Raw genomic sequence first — 26,276 nt, 5'->3', positions numbered from 1 at the left:
CGCACACTCTCAAAAGAACAACCCAGGAAGGAATAGAAGCCACTGTCTTTTTTTCTTTCTTCTTTTTTTCTCAGCAGGGGCAGGGTTTTTTTTCTCACCAGAGTCCCAATCAAGTGACCATTCCCTGCCCTGACACTTGACTTGACCTGTAACGGCCCTGTCTTACACAGTGCCTGTCTAGCTGAGAGTATACCTCTCTCTGCTACTCTCTCCTGCTTCTAAGCCCTCTAGCGATATTAAACTGTGTGTGTGAGTGTTTGTGTTTGCATGTGTTTACAGCGTCCCCAAATTGGGCACCAGGAGTTTCGTTACACTAAGCATTCCCTTCTTTCTCAGGAAGAAGGCCAATTGGCAAGGAGCCGGAGTGGCAGGCCCGGCCAGGGAAGCAGCACTGCCGAGAGGGGAAGTGGCAGACGACCTTTGACCTGTCACGCTGGGGATAAAAGGGAAGCTGCCGGCAATGGTTTAAACGAGATAGGTGTTACGGTTTAAATAGTCCCCCTGCACAGCTGCTGCACATTAATCAGTTCCACAGCTGACACAGCCGCACACTCACCAGAGAAGTTCCTAGTGGCCAGCATGGTGGTCAGGATGGCCCCCTGCAGAGAGAGGATAAGGAAACAGGATGATGTCATGGTCTGGGGCATCACCATCGCCTCGCCTCCCCAGCAAACACTGGGTCTCCAGTCATCTCATCTCACCCTTTTCAGTGTGACACATACGAATGGCCACTCTCTCTCTCTATCTCTCTTGCTCTATCCCCTTCCCTCCCTTTCCCTCAGTCACCAGTCCCTCTCTCTCTCCATCCCTCCCTCCCTGTCCAAGTAGCTGTGCAGACTCACCTTCAGTTTCCTCCTGGCGTTGAATTTCTTCAGACACTCCACTGTCTCCTGCCTGTGCATCATGGAGGCCACGGTGGAGCGTTGCTGTGAGAGAGGTAGAGAGAGAGGGAGTTGATTTACTCATATTAGTAAAGTAGTGGATCATGGTAGAGTAGCAGTACATTTGTGGTAATCGTTGCAGTAGTAGTGGATACAAGAAATTGCACCTTTGTGAGGGTTTGTATTTGGGGTGTGTGACTATGCGAGTGTGTGTATATCAGTGTCCGTGAGTATTAGTATACAGTGCTTGTGTGTGTGTGTGTGTGTGTGTGTGTGTGTGTGTGTGCTTGTGCTGATACTCACGCAGACCCACGGGTGCTTGAGGGCCTCCTGGGCAGTGATCCTCTTGGCGGGGTTGATGGTCAACATCTGGTTGATGAGATTCTTGGCTTCAGGGGTGACTGTGTCCCACTCCGGGGAGGGGAACTGCAGCAGAGGGAGGGGGAGGCAGTGAGTCAACAGCTGACTGACCAGTCGCACACTGCTCACACAATGGCTCGACTGACACACTTATATGCACACACACACACACACACACACACACAGACTGACACCCGGACACACAGGAAGATATATGCAGACTGAAACAACATCCAGTAAACACAGACTCACACAGACAGACTGGGGAATTGAAGGACTGACAAAGACAGATAGACAGACAGACGGGCAGACAGGCAGGCCACACTCACATCGTAAGCTCCAGCTTTAATCTGCTGGTACAGTTTGTGCTGGTCTTCATCCCAGAAGGGAGGGTAGCCCACCAGCAGGATGTACAGAATCACACCTGGAGAGAGAGAGAGGGAGTGTCACAAAACATTTTCAATTTAATATATATATTGTAGTATTGGTGTCTGTTTTTAAGGGCTATGTAAGTGTGTATGTGTGTGTGTGAGTCAGTGTGAGTGTGTGAGCGCAGTTGGGAGCATCTATATATAAGTGTGGGTGAGAGTTCCTGTGTGTGTGTCTGTCTGTGTGTGGATGTGAGTCAGCATGAGTCAGCGCCGGCCCAGCACTCACCACAGGCCCAGATATCCACCGGCTTCCCGTACGCCTCCTTGCGCAGGACCTCCGGAGACAGGTACCCTGGCGTGCCTGCGAAGCCTGCCCCGCAAAACAGGAAACAAACGATCAGTACAGATCAGCCAGGGAGTGGGCCGGGAGTCTCCCCTGCTCCGGTGAAGAGACCTCGTTGGGCCCACGTTCTCAGTCAGACAGTCAGGCAACACAGGCTTGGAGTGGCTCCTGCCAGTCCTCGAAGCCAGTCCGATCTGTCCAGCGTGCCGTTTCCGAGGTGGTGACGGTGCTGTTCAGTTGGCACTCCAAAGCACTTTCCCGGTGACAAATCCTGCCCAGGCACCGACTGTGCTGCCATGCGAGACTGACAAGGTTGCCTTGGGCTTAATAAGGTTCATGAGCCAGCCAGCCAGCTATTCGGTCAGGGTATCAGTCAGTGCTTCTGTCAGAGAGTCGGACAGTCAGACAGTGAGTCAGTCAGTCACCCAGTGTATCAGTCAACCACCCACCCAGCCAGAGAGCCAGACAGCCAGCCCGAAAGACCTAACCTAGCTCAGACTCTGCTGCTCTACAGTGGAAGTCAGGTGGTCAAAGACATCTCTTCCACCCCCCAGTGCTTGTGCTTAATGGCTTACTGTAGTTTTGTAATGATAACAGACACCTGTGTCGTCTCCAATGTGCAAAGCGCTCTGTGGCGACTCGGCGACGGGCGCTATGCCAAATAAAGATCATCTTGATTGACTGATTTGTGGGCCCAGCTCTGGTGTCTCCCCCCTGCCCTACGTACCAAACCAGGCCTGCTGGTCGCCCTGCACCTCGATGGCCAGTCCAAAGTCAGCCAGCTTCACCGCCGCATTCTTGCACTTGCTGGCCAGGAGCAGGTTCTCTGGCTGGGGGAGAGGGAGGGGAGCAGGATGGGGGCAGGTCAGATTAATCCAGTTCCACTGCAGTACACACTCACACTGACACTCAGATACATACTGACACCGCAGCAACACTGAGACACACTCGCACTCACATAAAAACACAGGCAGACAGGCAAATACAAATCACCCTTGACAGCCACTGGCACCCATACACACACACACACTGTGACACACACAATCCCACTCATAATGACGCACACCAACACTAATGTAGCTCACACTGACACGCAGATAGACACACACACACACACACACACTTCCAGAAAAGCAGCCAAGCCTCACACAGGCACACACTCACAGTAACGCACATACATTCAAGTATCAATGTGTTTAACTGACACCCACTCACTTGATCAGCAAACGACAGGACAGACACCCTTGCAAACAGATCACCGCCCCCCCATAAAAATAAAACAAACAAGACAAAACCTGGCCGGTACAGACAATAACACTGTGACAGCCGGTCGCCCACACGGTGTATAGCAGACTACAGCACAGTGGGGCTGGGCCGTCCCCCTGCTACGGCAACCCAGCGGGGACTCTGCCACGGCACAGGCTGTGTCAGGATGCGATCAGGCTCGAAGGAAGTAAGAACCGCCACACAGGAACCTGGCGGGGCGATCAGGGTCGGTGTTGAGAGGCTAAAAGCAGGGCGGGGTGCACTGACCCTTCCCAGAATGCACTTTTCCTGCCTTTGTGTTATTATTTTTACAATCCCTTTTCCTGTTACTTTCTTGGGCAGTATTTTGTTTCTCTTCTCCTGCCCAACCTCAGCCAAAGGGCAAGGTGATGCAGTATCTGCTCGCACACACACTCTCACACAGATGCACATCTTAATAATAATAATAATAATAATAATAATATTATTATTATTATTATTATTATTATTATTTTATTAGCAGATGCCCTTGTCCAGGGCGACTTACAAAATATACATACACAAACAGAGACACACAGACATCCACCCACGCATCCACCCACACAGGCACACCTGCAGAGCCAGCAGGTACACTACAGTACCTACAGTACGGCACACTGCACCGGATGCATCGACAATCACTGCCATGGCTCTACCCCTGCATTGCAGCTGCTCATTACTGCTGAAGACAGTCTCTCTCCTTCTCTCTCCCCCCTTCTCTCTTCGTCAATTTTCTCCTTTTTCCTTTAGCTTCTCTCCCTCTATTCACTATTCTCTCTCCATCTCTTCCCTTCTCACCTCTCGCGCTCTCCTTTCTTGGCTCTTTTCTCTTTTTTCTCTCTCTATCTATCTCCTCTTTCCTGTCTTTTCTCTCTCTGATACACTGAGCAGCCCTGGACCCTATCTCAGACTCAGACCCACACTGGGGTCTCATTCTTTCTTTCTCTTTCTTTTTTGTTTCTGCATTCCCCTCCCTATCTTTCTTCTCCTTCTTTCCTCCCTCTCTTTTGATTGTCTAACAGTTTAAATTCAGTTTCCACATCTCTGTGACGAGTCTTGAACAAACAGAGCAATGGACTGGTGCAATTAAAGATTTCGCAAAAGTTGATTGCTTTGAATTTGGTTTAATATGTTGCCGCTCTCTCTCTGTGTCTCCCTCTCAGAAGGTTTCGATGTGATTCCAATCAAAGCCCAGCCTTGTCTTGCTTTCCAAACACATGAAGACACCCATCCTGTGCTGCCGGACACCTCGCTGAGCGCATGTCATGTCCAGTTCAGTGGGCTACGATTCACAACCTTTCATAGGGCATCCTCTACCTGGGTCTGGACACGAGCTCACACAGCCAATACTGTAAATTCACACAAACACACACACACACACACACACACACACACACACACACAGGGAAGGACAGACATACACGCAGAAACAGTCACGGGCCCACAAGGCCTGCAGACAGCCCCCAAAACATACATGCATTATCCTGCAGTATCCAGCATGTCAAATCCCATAGACTGCACCTATACATCACACCACAGAAACTAGGGTAGCTTCTTTCCACTCGAGTGGGTATAACTGTGGGTTAATGTTAGAGAGACAGAGAGAGAGTGAGACGGAGGAGCTACTGTGCGGGTGTCTTCAGGAATGGATAGAGGGAAGAGGAGAAAGTAGAGAGAGAAAGAAATGAAAATGAACACCATCTCCCTCCCAAAATGCCACCTCTATTTATTTTTGGAGTGGCTGTAGGGCAAGAAAGCAAGAAAGAAAGGAAGATTCTGTTTGTCTTCTCTTGCTCTGGGCCACATGGAACCCGCTGGGGTCCAGGGGCCACAGGAAACATTGACAGATCCCATGAGGAGAGCAGGATCAGCACAGAGCTCCAGCCCCGGAGCACAGCGGCCTCTCCACCCACACAAACACCCCCCCAACCCCCGTCTCGTCAGCAGGGCCAAGCGAGGCTCGCACGCTGCCCCAGGACCTTCCATCTCCTGTAAAGCCAACTGGACGGTCACCCGCAGGCTCTGCAGCGGGCTGGAACAGAACCGAGAGAGAATAATACGCATGCAGCTCCTGGTAATGCAATCGACAGAGAGAGAGAGAGAGAGAGCACTGTCGTCTCCTATTTGGACACAGCCATACAATGTAGCCGGGCTCCAGGAACTGAACTCACACACAGGCCTCTCCTCTACTAAGCACCCCCCCACCTCCACAGCATCACGGATGTCAGAAGTGGAAAAGTACTGAAGACTCAGATAGTGGGTGAACGGGAGAGAAAAAGAAGTAGAATAAGAAAAAAAAATTGGCATCTGCGAACTCCCTGGCACCGCGCTCTGACGCAGACCTGAGACGGCAGCAGTACTGCTGGCTGGACCGCAGCGGGGGAGCACAGTCAGTTCTTGACCCAGGTCGAACCACTTTCCCACCTGTGAGTGTGGTTCCATCCACACTAAAGACAATCAGAACCCCAGGCTGCCAGGCCAGAACCGGGGCTGGTGGGCGAGTGTGGAAGGGGCTCCAGAGAGAAGCGAGACTGCAGAGACGGGCTTCCCCTGGGACATCTGATAAGAGCAGCACGGTCATGCTGCCTCTGGCCAGGATCAGCAGCCCTGCCCTGCACTGCGCACAGACGCCTTATTGGACTCGTCCATTGTTCTCTGTCTCCTTCTGTTCCTGAGCTACCTGGCACAGCTGCACTCTCCTTTCCTGGTCCACCCTGAGCTGTGCCAGTAATCTAGTGGAAGAAGGAGTTATTACCCCAGGACTCTGGTTCCACACCACAAATATTGCACCGGTCCAGGACTCCAGGACACAAGGTGCACGGAGCCCACACCTCCCCTCCTGAGCTGTGTGTTTGTGTTGTGACCCTGCTGACGTGAATTCTGGGGTAAAAACTTTACTTTAGTTCTCCTGTGCGACTTCACCCGTGTACTCTCACACACACACACACACACACACACACACATGCAAGAAAGACTGGAAAGACTGCACTATAGTTGGCTTGGGTTTTGAAAGGAAAGAGCTGGTCCCTCCCTCCTGCAGGCTTGCGTTGTCCAGCACTGGGCAGGGGGGGAACAGTGTCCCATTTCCCCTCACACTTCTTGCCACCATGTGAACTAGCAAGCTTTGACACCACTAGGCACCTGGGAGCCAAGTGTGCATGATGAAAACAATTACATTCAAAAGAAGAAAAGGTATACATTACACTCTGCTCCTGGACCTTTTAGGGCCCAGCTTGACATGAAGTCTTAGAACAGAGAGGTGAGAAAGTTTCTGACGTTTACACAGACACATTGCACGGGGGGGGGGGGTTACACAGAGTCAAGAGCCGTCCTCTCTCATGCAGGACCAGACACGGACACAAGAGACGCGCATAAACACACACACACGCACGCACACATGCACAATGCAAGACAGCATAGCCAGCAAGCCAATCGGAGCGAATGCAGCCAGTCGTGTTCTCAGATTTGGAGTTGTTCCAGGTCATAGGGGTCCCCAGTATTGCCACCCCTCTCAAGGAGAGAGACAGGGAAGCTCAGAAAACAAGAGCACTGCATTGAAGAGTCACTCTCTTTAAGTCACCACACCCTGCCACCATCTTTAATCATAGCTTTGTAATTTAGATTTAATATGTATAATATACACCATACATATTTATAATGCACATATCATAAATACATATGGTATGGATTGCTTTCAGTCCAGAATCAAAGTGAGTCTAGATAAACGCATGCATATAAAGTCATCAATTTGAGAAAAATAAATTCCATTAAAATATTCCATAAATAATAGTAACATATACAAATGCAAGTGTGCTTAAGACCTCTGCTGAGACCACAGGGCAGAGACAGTCAGAGAAGATGCTCAAGGTGCAGAAACGATGCACTCAAACCTGGACCCTCGATCCACTGCAGCATAGGACCAGCTGTCTACTGGGGTGCCACAGTCATTCCATACATGGCCTTTACCACAGTGTGGGGCTCTGTAGTGACTGGTCCGTACATTTATATATGGCCTATAGTGTATGCTGTCTCTCTGGGCTGATCAGCGCATGTGCATGCAAGTATGTTAAACATAGTCTGTCCATAGGGAGGGGTCTGTTCACTTGTATGTCCATAAGGAATGGTCATTGCATTTGTGTATCACTTGGTTGCCTCTAGATATTGCATCAGTACATGTACAGCCTATTTTGTGGTGATCGGTCATTTAACTGTCTACAGAGAATATTCACTGCACTTGTACGTCACCTTTCCCCTGTGTCTACAGTGATCAGCCAATCTATAGTCTTTGTAAGACCTATATTATGGTCATGTGACTGCTGGGGGTTAGCGGTTGGGCTGTACTGGCCTCAGCTAGCTGACGCACACTTACCCATTTAGTTTCAAGTGACTACGGCGCACATACAAACATAGATACACTCAGACACAGACACATAGAGAAACTCGAACAGAACATACGGCTGTTGGCTACTGCTGTGTGGACCCTTAGAAATATGAATGTCACGGCAGGAAGTGTGACCCTGCCACACACAGGCAAACACAGGCCCTTCAGCTACACAAGGCTGGTTGTCATGTCTCGATGCCCCATACAGGGGCCGATGCGCTAGATATTTCCGACTGCACTAGGCTCTGATAAGACTGCCTCTCTCTCAGTTTGCAGTATGAGTATGTGCACGTGTGCGTGTGTCAGTATGTGTGTTTGCGTACATTCACGTGTGCGCGTGTGTTGGGGGGGCAGGGAGCGGACAACACGAGCGCGGACAATCCACACAAAAATAGTCACAGGCTCGCACCCGTGATTCACACAGACTCACACAGACACCCAAACCCACACACACAGTGACCTAGTGACAACACACACTCCCACACACACAGGGGGACGCCACGTGGAGTGAGCCATCACTCACCTTCAAGTCTCGGTGCACCACGCCCATTTGGTGGCAGTGAAGCACCGCCTCCAGGATCTGCTGGATGCAATGACTGCATGCAAACACCAGGGGGCGCGTGTTAGTCAGAGCAGCGCTACAGTCCCGTGCACAGGCAAGGCCGGGGGGCAGGGCTCCCTCAGCATACCCCTGCCCCCGTCCCCACCCCCACTCCCACTCCCACCCTCAACCCAACCCTAACCCCAGCTAAACCCACTACACTGAGCCCTGTCCACTCCGCACCTCCCTGGACAGCTGCTCTTGTCGCTAAGCGGAAGAGCTGGCTGCTGTACAGTTCTGTGCTGCAATGGACCGCACTGGACTGGACTGGCCGGGCTGTGTGCTGAATGGGCCAAAGGAGGCTGGGGGCTCCATAGATTTAACCCTATTCTTTAGATTGTGATAATAAGAAACTTATATAATATATATACTTTACAGTATATAATATGTATACGTTCGCAATATATATATTTATTGTGTTGTATAATATGCACTGGACGAAAATAAAGAATGGACCTTTAGTTATTGCCAGTTCACACAACACTGTGGGCCCGGCCCTGGAAAGACCCCAGCAGCCTTTTGGCTTTCATTCAGAGCGCACTCTCAGTTACTGCACGGAACCAAACAACGGGCTCCGGTGAATCAACAGGGGCATCAACAGGCTTTCCGGGATCGGGATCAGGGGCCCGCGGCTCTCTGCTCTAGCAGGATGGGCGGTAGGGGATGTTCCTTTTGCTTAAATTTTTCAGGTACTTTTTTTTCTTCTTCAATCAGCCCATTTTTTTTACACGTTTTCAAACGAAGCAGGAGTTCTGAGCAGGTCTAGGCCTGGGTCTGCATAAAGCAGCACAGATGCACAGGGTTGCCTGTGTGCTGCATATAGTATATACAATAAACACACTCGTTTTCTGTTGTATAATGCCATCTGCACTCTGAAGCCGAGTATCGTCCGTTGACGGTCTGGGCGATTTGGGTGTCCAGTCCTGAGAGAGGTAAACTACAGCCCCTAGTCACTGTCAGTCCTACCACCCTTGCCCCCCACCCTGGGTCAGGGATCTGATTGTGGGACAGACTGACACCCCTCATCAAACCCCACCCCAGAGACAGACAGGCAGACAGACCAAGAGAATGAGAGAGAACAAGAACAAATGTGGGACTTATTCATTTAAAGAATACCTCTCAGTTTCAAATCTCTCTCTCATTTAAATAATTCCACTCATTATCATAAGCCTGATCTCTCTCTTGCTCTCTCTCTTAATCTTTCTCTCCGTTTTCCCCCTTACTTGACTATCCTATTAACGTCACAGTGTTTTGGGACTGTGCAAAAAGACAGAAAGTGAGAGCGTGTGAGAGAGGACAGGGAGGAAGGGAAGGAGAGGGAGACGGTGAGACTGTTGGCGTGTCTCTCTGTGCCAGGCAGTGATGCCATCGCTGTCAGGTTTAGGGCTGTAAATTAGTTCCTTGCATCTTTGTTTTCAACTGTCTCAAACAGAATCAGCTTACAGAGTCACTGTGTGTGTTTGTCCAATTATGCATGTGTGTGTAAGGGGGGGTCTTTGAGAACACTTGTATGTGTAAAGAGAATATGACAATGTAGTATTAGGACTGTGGAGATTGTGTGAGTGAGTGTGAGAGTGAGTGGTTACAGTTGCCAGCTGGATGCAAAATAACCAGCAAGGGAGTGTGAAGTGAAATGGCAGTGCCAGTGTGTTTAAGCAGATCAGTCTGTGCATTGGTGCTGTTGGAGCTGTAGGTTAAATGAGATACTTTACTTTACTTTGGTTTCCTTAAAGCAGGGGTCAGATTTTCTTTACAGTTAAATAAATAAATAAATAAATAAATAAATCTAGATACCCAAATAATAATAATAATAATAATACATAATATCCCTGAGTTTTAAAACAGCATGTATTCATAAAAAATGTGTTAAAAAGGTGTGAATTGCAGCATCCTGCCTGCTCCTTCCTCCACAGCCTGTGTGCTTATGACGCACTTCTTCAAGAGCGATTCAAGGAGTAGACTGCAAAAATATAGGAATCAATTCACCAATGCACACAGGTGAGCAAGACAGGAGCCTGAGAAGAAGGGTGGGACTCTGATCCTGCCTTAAGGAGTTGGTGTGCATCCATGTGTGTCAGTATTGTCCGTCTGCCTGCCTGTGTGAGTGAGTGAGCGAGCGAGCCAGTGTGCGTCTGTCTGTCTGTGTTGTGCTGGACGGACCTCCGCTTCTAATTTAGCCAAATGGGTACCAGTGAAACCCCCTGCACACCCTCGGGCCCCACCTGTCCCTCGCTCAGCTCTCCAAACTGATGGCTGTCAACAGTGACTGTGCGTGTGAGGAAGGGAAGGTGGGGGTTGGAAGAGCGGTTGGTTGGGGTTGGGGTGTGTGTTGGAAAGGTGGGGGGCAGGGGGAGGATACCATGCACAACAAGGACTGGCTTTATCATCATAGTCACCATCTTCATAGATATGTTACTGTCACACTGAGGGCAGACTGTAGCCCCGGGGACACACATGAGAGGACACTGTGGCCCCGGGGTTGGGGGACGGGACGGCACACGAGAGCGGTCACTGACTAGGCAACAGTTCAGAGGCAGCGGTGACACTACGGAGGCAGGTTGACCAGGGTCAGTATTAGAACCTTATTCTAATCTTTTTATTCACCCCTTCACACCACCGATCTTCCCTCGGGTCCAACCCAGGTTACGGCTTGGCTGGCTGGCCGGCTGCCCCACCCTTCTGGGGCAGGTTGCTCTTGATCCGGGTCAACCCACTTTCCCACCCATGTGTGCACTTCCTTTCACACTAAAGACGGTGTGCTAGTGTGGAAGGGGCTTTGGACTCGGCACGCTGGACGAGTCTTGAGCGAGCGCCCGTCAGCTGCTATGGAGTTGAGGGGGGGGCCCAGATTGAATAAAATACACAGCCATGGAGGAATACATCAGGTGGTAAAGTACACCACATATCACCATCCCAGCACATCTTGTTACTTTTGTACGCCTGACCTTTTCCACTGACTCACCTAATTGTGTCTTAACAAGCCTTAACAAGGGTACAGAACAGAGGGGAGATGCACTTTTTGTTCTGTACAGAAGCCAGCCTCGCTCACGATCCCTAGTGTCACCGCTGACATGAAACCTGTGTTCACTCCATGTTCAAAAATACACATCCCAGCTGCCCATATTGTCATCAGATTAGTGTGAGTCAATCCAAGATATATTTCTCTTCAGAATCCTATTAAGAATTTCAGGATCTTAACAGTAACATATTTGCATAACTTATAAAAAATATAAAGTAAAAGTAAATAAATTATAATACAGCAATAAAACATATGTATACATGTACATATAGATACACATATACAGTGTATATATGTGTACTGTATATATATATATATATATATATATATATACACACACACACACACAAACATACATATTTCAACATACAACACAAAATAAAATGAACATAAGATCAACCAAATAAAAGAATGATCACAATAATAATAATTATAATCATCATCATCAATAAATTAAGAGCACCAATGCTGTCGAGTTAAGATTCAGGGTGAGAGTTAGACAGGTGAGAGAGCAGTCAGTGCAGCAGGAGCAAGCTGAGAGTGCTAGAGACGGACAGTCAGACAAACAGACGGACGGACAGACGGACACACTGGCCTGGGCCAGTCCAGGACGGTACAGCACTACACATACTGACCTTCAGGTCCCTGTGAACTATGTCATGTTGGTGAATGTGATAGACACTGTCTAGAATCTGATGGATACAGTGACTGTGAAGACAAAACAGGGGGAGGAGAGAAAAGGGGACGAGAGGGAGGGAAGATGAAGAGGGGAAGAGGAGAGGAGGAGAGGAAGGGAAGGAAGGGATGGAGGGGAGGGGAGGGAGATGATAAAGGCACGGTGTGTGAGAAGTGACAGGGAAGATGAGTGTGGAAGAGAAAAAGAGGGGGAGGAAGGGGATGGGGAGAGGGGGGGGTGGGAAGAGAACAGGAGAGCACAGATAGGGAGTGGAGGGGGAAGGAGAGAGAGGGAGATGAGGAGAGGAGTGAATGCAGTGAGGAGGAGTGAGGAGACAAAACAGACAGTTTTAACAGGATGAGACTCCAAGACAAGACTACCTACAACACAGCAGCACAGTCAGCCAGGCTCAACACTGAGAGACAGAGAGAGAGGGAGAGAGGGAGCAAGAAACAGACAGGAGAGAGGGCAATAGAGAGCGAAAGAGAAAGGCAGAGGGTGACAGGAGAGACAGAAGAGCAAAGCATTAAGAGAGAGGAGTGGGTGGCAGAGAGAGAAAAATTGAATGATGGAGGATAGAGAAAGGAGGTAGAGAGGAAACAAAAGCAGGCAGGTTGGATCAGTGTGTGTTGATTGTTGTTGTGCATCTCTAACATTAACAATGTCAGTCCTACAAAACACACACACACGCAGACATACATATGTATACAAACACACAATCTCACTTTCACACACAGATGCATACATACACACACACAGCAACACACACACATCAATAACAACTATTTCTGTCACAAAGCTGCATGAACCAAAAAATGCAGTATTAGAGTATTACAGCAGAGGACGAAGACTCCTCGCTCTGCCAGTAGAGGTCACTACACTGTACAGAGGCCGCTTCATGCCCACTGTGTAGTGCACTGCCAGAACCAATGCCAATTTTACAGCCATGTCTCTCTATAAACAAATGGTCTAGCTAATAACACAGATCTGCCTGCACTCCACACTCTCCCCCCAGCCCTCCCCAGGACCAAGACTTTGTAGGGAATGGGTTAAGTGCAGCAAACGGGCACATGCACTGCTCTGTAGAGGAGGCAACTAACAGCTGCAGCACAAAGTCAGCCTACAGGGACTCTCAGTCTGCAGCGTGGGAGGATACTAACGCACAGACACTCACTGAGACACACACACACACAGTCACTCAGACACACAGATGCAAACACTCACAGACACTCACTCAGAAACACACACACACACACACACACACACACAGTGACACTCACTCAGGCACAGACACGCACACAGACAGAGACACACTCACACTTGCACTCACACACACACACTCCCACACAGAGAGAGGGAGTGAGTCAGGAGCATAACACAACAGAAATCTGGATTTTGCTCTTTAAACCCTAACTCTGGCTTCCGAAAGATCTCGCCTGCTGCCTGAGGGTAGCTCCCTCTTTAGCAGTGTTTAACTCTTGATTAAGATCTCATTGTTAGGGCCCAGCTCATTCGCTCTGACATTGCAGTAGCACTAAGTCTGCACTACTGTAGTTCTGCTCACAGCCACTGTTGGTCCTCTGTCTGTGTATCTGAATCACACTCACACTCACTTGCACTCCCTCACACACACACAGATGTAATTGAGAGTATTCCCACCCTTCATTTGAAAAATGTCACGCCGCGATTCCTTTAATGTCACGATTGTGGTTCGTTAAGCTGCACTTACTTAGAGGGGTGATATTTGAGCCCGGAGAGGAGGCTGTAAAGATCGCAGCTGATTGGCACAGGAGTTGGAGCACGGTATGTTTACACACTATATTGTACCCCCCCCCCCAACATCCAGGATGGAGAGGGTTAATGATCCTCAATTAACGAGCGCCAGGAGAGCTCTAATTATCTGTGCTAATTGAATTCCTACATTGTGCTCGTCTCCCCGGTAAAGGAGGGTTGGTGGGGGGGGACTCTGTGGGTCTGGTTAGCGATGCATTAGCGCCACAGTAATTAGGGCTGATGGGAAAATAATCCCACAGCCTCACCTTGACACCCACTATGCACAGTAAACACACTGAACACATTGTACTCACGCTAACTGCACACTGTAACACACTGAACACAGGTTAAGTACTGCACACATACCATACGGGACACACACACTGACACATTAATTATACACTATACACAGTAACTCCAGACTGGACACCCTGGCACACCGACGACATCAGCCACTTCTAACCCACCGAACCACACTGCTGCTCTATACCAGTCCAAACCACTGTCTCACCCCCTGTTCACCCAGGGGCACTGGGCGGCACAGCGGGCCACTGAGGAATGCCCTGTTCACGCCAGCACAGAGGCTGCCTCCCAAGCCCCATTCGTTAATTCTGAGGACACTGGCCACTCGCAATATATATATATATATATATGATGTGTGTGCATGTGCGTGTGCATGTGAGTGTGCGTGTGCATACGTGTGCAAGAGAGAGGTAGAAAAAAGAAAATAACTAAAAGAGAGGTGATGAGGAAATGAGAGAAAGAGAAAGACAGAGAGAGGAGAAGATCAGAGTGGAAGGAGAAAGAAAAGGAATAGGAAGATTACACGAGGGAGAGAGAGAGACAGATGGATAGAGAGAGAGAGAGAGAGAGAGCGAGAGAGAGAGAGAGAGAAAAAAATGGGACATGGGCCCTGTTTGGAAAATCTTAGCTGCAAATAACCAAGGTTCTTAAACCCTAATCTGCAATGTGAAATGGGAGAGGAGGCTCACAGGACCTTCCTCGCTGTAATAGCTACTTAGGTCTGGCCGGCAATTTAATAATAATGTGAGTCCTGGCTACCAATCTCCCAGAGCAGACAATACAAGCAGCCGGCAAGGGCTGTTGGGCTCACCTGCCAGTTAAACGGCTCGATGTGATGTTTACTCTGCCCTGCTCTGGTATACAAATGTGAAGCGGCTGTTGTCGACAGAGTGGCCCTATCCTACCTAATGATGATCATCAATTAAAAAAAAAAATAGACAAAAACACAAAACAAAACTCTAAAATGTGTGTGGGAGAGATGGGGAGAGAGAAAGAGAAAGAGAGAGAGACGGGAGATGAGCAAAAGGAGAAACAGGGAAGGCGGGCAAGAGAGAGAGCGAGAGGGAAGAAAGGGAGGTTGGTAGAGGGAGGAAGAGAAAAGAAAAAGAGATGAAAGGTCATCTTACCTGGCATCGGCCTCGCTGTAGTACTCTCTGGCTACAATGTCCTCAAACAGCTCTCCTCCAGTCACCCTGAAAGACAAGACAGACATAGACACAGACACACAAAGCACAGAGACACACACAGACACGAATGGTAACACACAGACACACACAATCACAAACAGAGCCAAGCACAGAAACACACACACACACATACACACACACAATCACAGAGCCAGAGAGACACAGACACACACAAACACAGAGGGTGAGAAAAAATACAATTGGCAAACAGACACCAAATCCAGCAATATCAGGGCTTGTAAAATGTTTAGTTTTCATGTTGCTTTAGTACAGCACATCGCTGTATTACCTCAGAGACACTGCCCCGTCTAATGCCCATGCAAAGAGCTATCAATAGGAAGATCTGCAACAGCTGTGAGGTTCAGTACAGTTCTTCTTGATAGTTCATTAGTATCCCCTCCCACACCCTGCAGTATCTCTCCTCTCTCTCTCTCTCTCTCTCTCTCTCTCTCTCCCCCCTCCATCTGTTTTATTCTCTTTCCCCTCACCCTCTACCATGTTTCTCACTGTGAGTCGCTTCTCTTTCTCCCTTTCCTTCCCCTCTCCCTCTTCCTCTCCCCTCTTTCTCTGCAGTAAGGGATTCCTCTCCCCTCTCTTCTCTTTCTCCCTCTCCTTCTTCCTTTCTCTGTCTCTCTCTCTCTGCAGTAAGGGATTCCTCTCCCCTGCAGGAAGCCGCTCAGTGAGGAAAGCCCCTGCCTGATGGAGGATTCCCATTCGCTGGGCAGCCCAGCTCTGTTGCCATGGAAACTACAAGACCATGCGCTATAACCACTCTGAGAGAAGGAGAGTACCATGTGTGTGTGCGCGCATGTGTCGGGGGGGACAGGAGACTTTTGCACTGAGAAAAGCAGAGAGGTTTTGAGGGGAGTGATGGAGAGAGAGAGATGGGAGGTAGAATGCCGGAGAGGAGAGAAAGTTAGAGGGAGAGCGAGAGACAAAAGGAAATCAATAGATACTCACAGGTCAAAGAGGAGGTAGTGGAATCCTTCTTCTGATATACTGTCATGGAGACGAACTGTAAAAGAGGACAGGGTTACAGACAGACAGACACAAAGACATGACCAGAAACACAGCCACACACACAGAAACACACAAATGGCCTCACACACAGAAACACACATACACACATCCTCTCACCGATATTGGAGTGCTTTAGCAGGCGACAGATACGAGCCTCGCGCTCCAACTTCTGATGATCTGGAGAGAGAGAGGGGGAGAGAGAGATAGGTCAAGATTAATAACTGTTCCAATTAACTTAATTTGGAAAGCCAGACCCATTGTCAGTCCAGCACCATCACGGGGGTCAACAGTTCCAGTGCAGCACTGTTTTACAACACACCACAATTAGTCAAATTAACCAATTAAGAGGGATAACTCTTTTTGTTCAGGTGAGGGGTCAGTACAGACTCCAGGTGACTCCAGTTTCGAAAGAAGCAGTGTGTGCTGTCTTTATTTTTGCTCACTGGCCCCAGACCAGCGTGCAGGGGAACGATCTTCCTGCACCCCAATAAACAGACTCTGTTTGGGGAGGTAGAAGGTGCTCCTGCCAATGCGACCAGGATTCCCAGAGGGATGCCTGCCAGGGCCCAGCAGGGTGAGTGGGGCTTCAGGTCAGGCAGGGTTTCCTCAGATTGTAGTAAGAGTGCCCTCTATGCCTTATCCTCAAATACAGGGGTCTGCAACCCTGCTCTGGGGGCCACACTGCCCTCCTGGTTTGTGTTCCAGCACAGCTTGGAGTCACTTCATACTTGGTGTACAAACAGTTCAAGAATTCAAATGCCTGATGCCATTTTGCATTGCTCCCCAACTAATTTAAAAGCTCCCAATAGCATAGCCCATTACTTCAGATAAGGGTTCGATACAGTCATCGAGATCTTAGCTGGTAAGAATAACAGAGCAGGGCAGAGGGGCCCCAAGGCCTAGGCTTGAGGACTGCGGCCCCAGTGCAATGCCCTCTAAACGAGTCGAGGCCTGAGAAATAAGTGAACTTAATTAAGTCCCAATTAAGTGGCTTATTCATGAATTAATTTAGATCTCGGCAACTGTGACCGAAACCGGCAGATCCGGTGCCTTGCGGGGGCAGGAGCTGCAGTAGCCCTGATGCCTTGAGTGTACTAATGCACCAATGCAGAACCCGGGTCACAAACTGTCACCAGGCACACAACACACACACACACACACACACACTGACTAGCATACTAAGGCACTCACACTGATACACACACTGATACTGTCACACACTCTCAAACACACACACAGCATTTGTCGATTCCTGTCACGTCAGCTGGGGCAGCTCTGGGCTCTCAGCAGCCTTATTAGTCCACATTAATGTGATATTAGCTGGGGAAAGAGATTCATCTCTGCTGGGAGAGACAGAGAGCGAGGGATGGGGGGGAGGGGGGGAGAGAGAGAGCAGGAGAGAGAGAGGGGAGAGAATGGAAGAGGGAAGGAAATGGAAAGAGCTGAAGTGATGGAGAGGCAGAGGCAATGAAAGTCAGAGATGGAGAGCGCAAATGTGAGGGGCAGAGAGGCAGATGGAGACGGGCACGAATACTGCACTGAGAGAGAGAGATGGAAGGAGGGAGATAGAGATAGAGAGAGAGAGAGAGAGGGATGGAGGGAGAGAGAATGGGGAATAAGCCTGCACAGTACGCACTCAGAACAGCGAAGATCTGAGCTGCAAAGAGCTACAGGATTTTAATTATTATTATTAGTTTAATACATTCCTACTATTATTAGGCAGGGTGTACATATCTTCTAAACTATTATTATAACTATGCTGTGCAATCACTCCTCAGAGAGAGAAAGTGTGTGTGTGTGTGTGTGTGTGTGTGTGTGTGTGTGAGAAAGTGTGTTTGCGTGCCTGCATGTGCGTGGGTGTGCGGCCATGTGTATGTTTGTCAGTACTGTGAAAAAACCTCTGACACACACTCGCTCAGTCTGCTAATAAGTGGTGGCCTCTCTCTTTCTGTGCCTCTCTCTCTGCCTCTCTTTCCCTCTGCGCTGTCAGCTCAAGGGCTCCCATCACTCACTCAGTTCCCTCTCTAAACAAGCTGACAGGTCCCCTCTTCGTTACTGTGACAATAGCCCCTCCAGCCTCCTCTCCCAATTTAAAGAGAACCTGATCTGAGTCTGGTTGGGTGATAAAAGGTGAGGGACAACCCTGGCTGTGTGTGTGTGTGTGTGGGTGCGTGTGTGTGTGCGTGTGCGTGTGTGGTGGTATGAACTGGTGAGTGTGTGTGTGTGTGTGTGTGTAAAATATGTGTAGCTGTGTGCAATGTGTCTGTCAGTGAGAGTGTGGCTCAGGGGGAGATGGTCAATAATAATGAGCAGGGGAAGACAAACAAGTACAAAACACATCTGCAGACAGACATGACTGGAATACACACACACACACACACTAGATATAGCACCACTCACACACACTTATACAATCATGCACACTCGATACAGCACCACTCACAGACACACACACACAATCACACACACTCGATACAGCACCACTCACATACACAATTACACAAAACACAGCGTCACACACACTCTCAATGCAGTAGCACCACCCACACACTGACCACATCACACCACACACACTGTCCGTTGCGACCTGTACAAATACAGCCACCTTACAGAGCAGCCCAGCGAGAAAAACACAGAACCACACAGCTAATATATATGCAGAGTTGTGAGCACGATTTAGATACATCATGGAAATGGCCATTTTAATAAAATAATTCACACATTCCCCATGTGAAACTCCTGCTCCTGAAGGAGCCATGGTGTCTTCAGGCAGGTGCTCATACCCAGAAGCAGCGGCCGCCACATTAGTACCAATTGGCTTGTACAGGCTCCGGATTACTGAATAATGTAGATCAGGTTCCCATAGCTGCACAGTAATTGTCCACAAAACGGCCACAGCTCTTCTAACCAGGTTTACCGCCAGCCATGTGTGTGGTGAGCACACCCAGCCGCCCTCTCCTTAACTCAGCATGGACAGCAAGCATAGGCAGGCCCGTATACTTTTTTTTTTTTTTTTTAAGGCATTTCTTCCAATCTCTCCAGTGTGACTGCATAGTGCTTATTTTTGTTGCTTAATCAACAGTGTGAATTTTTAATTATACATTTTTAATAAGGGTTGGTTATCTATTTATGTATGTAAATCAAATGCTGAATTTTCCACGAATTTGATCTTGTAGACATTTTAAACTATTGAAGTAAACTGTAAATGTAAGCTGAAGACACTGGCTACACTAACAGGGAGGGACAAGGGCTGGGGAGACTGATCACGGCACCACTGGCACCCCGAGGGCCTGGGAGAGTGGCCCAGGGCTGTGTGCAGTGAGTAATACAATCTACAGGAAGGTCCAGTACCACTTATTTACTGATCTGCCACTGCTGCTGCTGCTGCTGAGGAAGAATACAGGCGCTGCTGGCGTTTTCTCGTGACTCATCCGCATTTGCAGAAAAAGAGGAGAGGGAAGGAGGAGAAAAAAAAATAAAAGAAGAAAAAAAGGGATGACTGTCTCGAGATAAAGGAATGAAATCCTCCCTCCGATGTCTTTCTTTTTTCTGAAGCCCACGCTGTTCTCCTTCCACCCCCCTCCACTGGCAGTAACCCTCTCTGTGCTGGACCCCAGGGCGGCCCAGTTCCGATCAATCGCCCACACTGGCGAGGGCAGACACCTCGCTGGCTACTCAGGTCTACACAGTGACACCGTCAATCAGTAACACACATTAGAAAGATAACACGCACTCACATAGACACACACACTCACGCACACACACAGCTGTAGGCTACTGGTTTAAGGCTGGGTCTGGAGTCACGTCTGCATGTTTTGCATAATCGTGCAACCTGCAATTTAACCTTCAGTCTGTAAAGTGTAACGCATTTAAATATGAACTACTTTCAGCGTACTACAGACACCGCGCAGCTCTCCACACAAGCCCTGGATTTAATTACCGGCGCTCTCAGGAAGCAGGGGCTGCAGTACAGTGCACTACAGCGCAGCACCGTGCCGGGCAGCAGCACTTCGCACATGTTCCCTCTGCCTTCCTTCTCACAGGTGTGTCTGTGGGCCATTGCGATGCCTCCCAACACCAAACACAGCCTGGGGTTTTACCATGGGGAATCTTCTTCAATCCATTTTCTTACAATAATGGAAATGTGGTTTGCTCTCCCACCCCCCCCAGGAATCAGTCTCTGTACTTGAACACCAAAGGGAGCACAGACACCGATCCCACCAGCCTCTCATCTCTCAGGGTAATAGCCTCTCTGGGTCTGATCTAGTGGGGTTACAATGCATGAGACGCTTATCGCTAATTGTTCCACCTCCACACCACAATGAAGCTGAGTAGTAAATCTAATAGACGCCAACTGTTTTATCTGTGAAAGCCCCTCTCCGACGCACCGGAGAGATGTGGCACAGCGGTGCCAGGCCCGTGCGGTGCTGGGAGTGTAATGGGAAGGAATTATATTTGATAGTCCTGTCTTTGTGGTTGTGACTGATCTGCTCTGCAATACGGGAAGATTAATGCAGCAAAAGAACGCCTAGGATCAAAAGGAGGAGGCACTCAAATATGCACACAAACACGCACGCACACACACACTCAACACAATACATATACACACTCAACACACATACACACATTCGACGCACAAGCACAAACACATACACACTCAGTGCACACATGCACTCAGGGCACACACTCAATGTCCAAGAAAAACTACTCGTCTCCCTCGTTTTGTAGGGTCTTTACTCATTCAGTGACTTCTATCTCTCTCCCTCCCATTTTCTCTCTCTCATTCTCTTCCTCACACCCCCTCAATTCCCTCTGTCTTTCTCCTTCTCTCCCCTATCTCTTGCCTCCCCCACTTCCACCTTTCCCTGCCAGTCCTGACGGAGGAGTAGGAAGCAAGAGAAGAGAAAAGGAGAAGGAGCAGTAGAGATGGGGAGAAAGGGGGGGGGGATACTGTTTGTCGACCCCCGAGGCTCTGCCTGGCCAAGGATCTGTGATTGTGCAGGCTCAGTGCAAACGTCTTCCAGCAGTGGCCAAGTAACACACACACACACACACACACACACACACACACACACACACACGAATGAGACACAAATGCAAACATGCACGCACACAGAGGGCTTACACATACACACACTGCCACTAAGAAACAACACGTTAACCCTCGCAGGGCTGGTGGCCTAGTGCCCCGTCCCCTCTGACTTCCTGTGACATCACCAGTCGCACTGTGACGACACAGCCTGTCACTTGTCATGGCCTCAGTGCTGTTTGTGCTCAGGTCACATCTCATACCTCATACAAACAGCTGGACTCCAGGCTGGCTGGGGCTTAAGGGAGCACAGAGGGGGGGATGCACATCGATGCCACACAGCACTCTGAAGCCCACTGAAGTACATGCATGTGACACTGATAGTCTGCCCCACACACCCTGTTTCCTCCTAGTGCACTGCGATCAGCCAGCAGGGCAGAGAGCGGGCCAGGCAGAAGTAACACTACACACAAAAAGAGATAACATGAACTTTGGTGATAAAGGTATTGATGTATACAGTTTAAAAGTGTGAACTGTTATTAACAAATACAAAGTAGTAACGTTGTTTTGTTTTGATTTTTCATTTTTGGGGGGTACTTTTTACAGTTGCTCTATTATAACGTGGTTTTGTTTTGTTTTGGATAGTGTTCTCATTTCAGATGAAAGCAACAGGTAAATAATATTAATAGGTTTACTCATTCGCTTTACAGTCACATGGGCGGTCTGTTTTGGATTCCCTTTGGTGCAGCAACAAAGCAAGCTCTTAACTATTTTATTAACTATTTTGGATCAAGTGCAGTCACTTAAACGTCCTATCAGAAGGACATCGAAACCTCGGGTGGCACGGGAATAAAACTGGCGCGTTCCCCAACCGCTTAGGTTTAAACTATGTTTTAATTATTTGGCAACGGGGATTCACTGTAGTTCAAAAATAAAATAATAAAATGCTACACATGGCTCCCGTGCCGACCCGCCGCCAAGCAGTCCAGCCGGGTAAATCCAGGTCAGCGCGCTACTGCATTGCAGGTCCTGCCGAGCATGCGCGTTGACCAATCACGGCGGCCTGCCAAGCCATCCCGCGCGTCCTCATTGGCTACGAGCGAGTTCGATTTTGAGGCCCCGCCTTCCACAGCAGGGAGCCGCTCCGATCATCGGCTGCCCGGCCTGCCAATAACCGCAGCCCGCCCCCGGGCCCGCCCCCGGGCCCGCCCCCTCACACTTGCTCCAGTTTCCACCATATGGTTTCCACTCGCTGCACGGGTGTGTTTAACCATTTCACTTCCGAACGAAAATAAGCCAGAAACTTGCACTCAATTTAAACCGAAAGCACTAGCATAACATTAGATTTTCCAAAACTGTTTTCGTTTCGTTAATTAAAAAATGTGGCCAATTTTCAAAATATGATCAGGATTACAATACGCAAAAGGTGGCGTGAATATACTCCGTGAACAAAACTGCACCGTAGCCATTACTGCTACAAACGCTGCACAATTAAAATTGCTGTGTATTTGCAATAAAATGAGAACTCATTCTAGGTCAGTGATTCTCAGAAGAAGCCACTTTGACTGAATGAGGCCACCAGGATGGAGCTGGGATGGAGCTCCCCAGTGGGAGATCTGCAGTGCTCGCTTCTCTGGCGATGCATCCTTCACACACTGCTGCAAATACCAGTCAGCAGCATTCAGCGCTGTCTCCCAGCACGGACGGGCAACACGCTGTATAGGGCAGAAGAGCTGGTGACAATTATAGCCAGATTCACTGTTCTTTTCCAATTGTAATGTTTTTCTGCATATGTCAGTAGCCATACTAAAAAATAAAGAACAAATAAAGATGCATTTAAATCCATTTAAAAAGTGCATGCTCGTTTCCTAGCAGTTTCTATTAATTCTCTGTGCTGCTTAACCATGTCTTGTGGAGTTATTCTGTTTCACTGAAGAACTTGTTAAAATGCTCTTGACTACCAGGCTTTTGTACAATGTAACAATGTCCTGTTCCCTGTGCAACTCTGTTTCCTTGGATACATAATAATAACTAGAATTTAAACAATCTGAAGATATGTTGCATGTGACAGTACTTTTAACACAATGTATTATTGAATATTAATGTTTTGTATGATGGTATACACATTTATATCAGTGATAGTTTGTGTAGTAGTAGTAGAAATTAAAGTGGGTCTGTTGTTAGTGTCCATGACAGTGTGTCAGTAGAAGTATTTGTGTGTAAGAAGCAGTGATAATACAGCAGTACGCATGTAATAATACTACACTGTACTACAGTATACTACAGTGTCATGCACTTCAGCACTGCACTACACAGCATTATATAACACTACAGCAATATATATATATATATATATATATATATATATATATATATATATATATATATATATATATATACACACACACACACAATATATTTTACTAAACTATTATTTAACACTACAATACTACACTACAGTATATTACACTACAGTATTATATAACATTACAGTACTACACTGCACTACAATATATTTCACTACACTGTATTATACATTTGTGACATTCCCTTTGTGGTGCTGCAGTTTAACATCAATAGAAACTGCTGGTTATGATACAGAAAACAGGGACAGAAATCAAGTCACCATCAAATATACTTTGGCCGGATGGACTAGGACAACCCAGTGCAATAACACACAGAGCACAAATTTACTAGGTTATTTTACCGAACAGAGTGGAAGTGGAACAGAACAGAAAAGGGAAAAGTTTGAACACACAATTCAAAGTTAGAGCGCTACTCACGTCTCAAAAGATCAACACAATCAATCACATACAATCACTCATACAAGCAACTTTTCTTGAGGCTGGCATAGTCTCATATAACTTAACAATCCACTTGCATTGCCCAACATCTCGTTTCTTCATTATAAGTATTTAATGTGCTCAGTGCCCGCCCCCAAGGGCAGGTCGCCCCGTTAATGGTCACAATCTTGGGTGGGGTTATAGTTGCACAGGGGTGTAGTAACTTTAATGACAAACGGTCTCATTGAAGGAGAGCTGGGTGGAGTATTAAACATTAAATACAAATTATAATAATGTATTCAAATCATGCAGTTCTGCGCTATTATATAAGTGATGAGAATTCACGGAGCAGCACAAGCATGTGGAGAGGAGCGGCGTTACTGACAGGGAATGGACTGACATACATAAGAACATAAAGTTTACAAACGAGAGGAGGCCATTCAACTCATCGTTACCATACATGACCGTTACTTCATTACATGTTGAATTGACCATGAGACACGCAAGGGGCTTTATTCTGGACATTCCACCATTCCGTTCAGTGTCATTTTTTATTGGAATCAATCCTAAAATCAATAATTCTTGATCATATCCAGTAAAAAGTGCACATGTAACCTACTAGGTATCAAGAACCTCTGTATGAAGGTTGGTAGATGTGTCAGGAGTTAGTAATCGCAATACTAATGAAGATAATGATAACAACATAAAAACAACATAGTTTCCCCCTAAAAACACATCACTATCACATGCTTCTAATCTGAAGAAGTGCACCACTGCTGCTTATCAGACTTCTCCACACAGCCTGGTTTACCTCAAATCAGCCGTACAGCAGATCACATCCACATGGTGCACACACAACACAACCCACCAGCCACAGCTCTAAACACAACCAGCACTGTGGGTTAGAGCCGATGCCGCTGTACTGGTAATTCAGAGGCCTGCGAACCGCATAGCCGGACAGAATCGGGGACGGAAGCAGCTACAAGGTTTTCGACACAGATCGAATCTGTCACGCCATGAGACTGTCACTAACACCTGATCATCACCCCAAACTCAAAACAGGTCAAATTAACCCCCTGTACAAATCAATCTTTAAACACTTACCAATCACACCTGCTGCTGTTAAGAGACCAGTGCGGTTTGGTTCTTTTCTGTCAAATATTTACTCCCACTGACATTTTCAAATATTATCTACTGTAAATATAGTAAGAGTAAACTATTATATTCACTAAATCAAAGAAACAGCTCTGTCTGTCGCTGGCCTGCAGGAAACCACACAGTAATGCTCTCCGGTTCTCTGCTGAGATGAAGGAGCCAGAGCTGATGTCCATGGCAGCATTTAACCCTTGCCCTGCCACAAGAAATAGTCACAAGCTCACCATTAAAAAACCAAAAACACGTTGTTTCAATGACTCATTTTGGGGAAGTTTAATATACACTGTTCATTACACCGCACTTATGTACCAGTGACATATATATTGTGCAGGGGATGGGTGAACCATCAGTTCCCGCAGTTCCATCCACATGAACCTCACAGGGCGCTCTCTCAAGCCTAGGGCTGAATCACCGTCTCGACTCGCCGCAGAACAGACATCAGAGGAACACAGGTAGGGCTTAGAAGGAACAATATTGGTCAGACTGAAGAGGTGATCCCTGTGGGACAATCTCGAATGAGTAGTGTGAAAATGAAAACAGGAAAATCTCTCTCCCTGCCACTCGGAAGCAGGGGGATGTGGGGCGGCCTACCTCTTGCCGAGAGCTTTTTGGTGTTGATGATTTTGGCGGCATACTCCTGGCCCGTGCACAGCTTGACGCAGCGGCGCACCACAGAAAAGGCTCCCCTGGGAAAAGGAGGACAAGAAACACAGCGTCAGCAGTTCCTTAATTCCCTTTTTTAATAATTTATAATAATTTATATCAGATGGCATTAAAGCAATCCTGCAACCTGTGCTGCTACCTGAAAATGAAAATCACTTGCATAATAATAAAAGGAATAACAAGAATAATAATAAAACTGATGTCATGTTATCCAGCACTGCTACACACAGTGCACTCATTTTAGCTTACCTTGTTTTTGTAACACAATATTTTGTTCTCTGTTACAGGGTCCCCAGTGGCCCGCTCTGCTAAATCAGCTAATAGTGTAATGTGTAAGAGGAACTGGTGGCAGAGTGGAGTCTGTCTGGGGCAGAGGGGGATGGTTTAAGGGGGATGTATATCCCTTTCCAGAACTACCAGCCCCTTTGTGAAACTGTCCAGCGCGCT

The 26,276-nt window shown here is 47.9% G+C and overlaps 1 protein-coding gene across 14 annotated transcripts in view; it reads right to left on the bottom strand.

Annotated features, from left to right (window-relative positions):
• camk2b2 (calcium/calmodulin-dependent protein kinase (CaM kinase) II beta 2) overlaps positions 1–26,276 on the bottom strand; it is a 63,322-nt gene that overhangs the window by 30,913 nt on the left and 6,133 nt on the right. For 10 of the 14 annotated variants that reach the window (XM_066714287.1, XM_066714288.1, XM_066714274.1 and 7 more), the window contains exons 2-12: positions 25,758–25,852; positions 16,317–16,376; positions 16,140–16,194; positions 15,120–15,185; positions 8,144–8,216; positions 2,683–2,785; positions 1,899–1,982; positions 1,571–1,665; positions 1,185–1,307; positions 843–926; positions 557–599 (exon numbers count right to left, since the gene is read on the bottom strand). In XM_066714287.1, coding sequence (XP_066570384.1) covers positions 557–599; positions 843–926; positions 1,185–1,307; positions 1,571–1,665; positions 1,899–1,982; positions 2,683–2,785; positions 8,144–8,216; positions 15,120–15,185; positions 16,140–16,194; positions 16,317–16,376; positions 25,758–25,852 — 881 coding nt within the window. Of the gene's footprint in view, positions 1–556; positions 600–842; positions 927–1,184; positions 1,308–1,570; positions 1,666–1,898; positions 1,983–2,682; positions 2,786–8,143; positions 8,217–11,875; positions 11,949–15,119; positions 15,186–16,139; positions 16,195–16,316; positions 16,377–25,757; positions 25,853–26,276 lie in introns of all 14 variants that reach the window. The other 4 variants (XM_066714275.1, XM_066714278.1, XM_066714280.1 and 1 more) reach the window with 1 other exon arrangement.

This window comes from Amia ocellicauda, chromosome 9 (genome assembly GCF_036373705.1).
Source record: "Amia ocellicauda isolate fAmiCal2 chromosome 9, fAmiCal2.hap1, whole genome shotgun sequence".
NCBI classification, from domain to species: Eukaryota; Metazoa; Chordata; class Actinopteri; order Amiiformes; family Amiidae; genus Amia; species Amia ocellicauda.
This window is presented reverse-complemented; position numbering and strand designations above follow the sequence as displayed.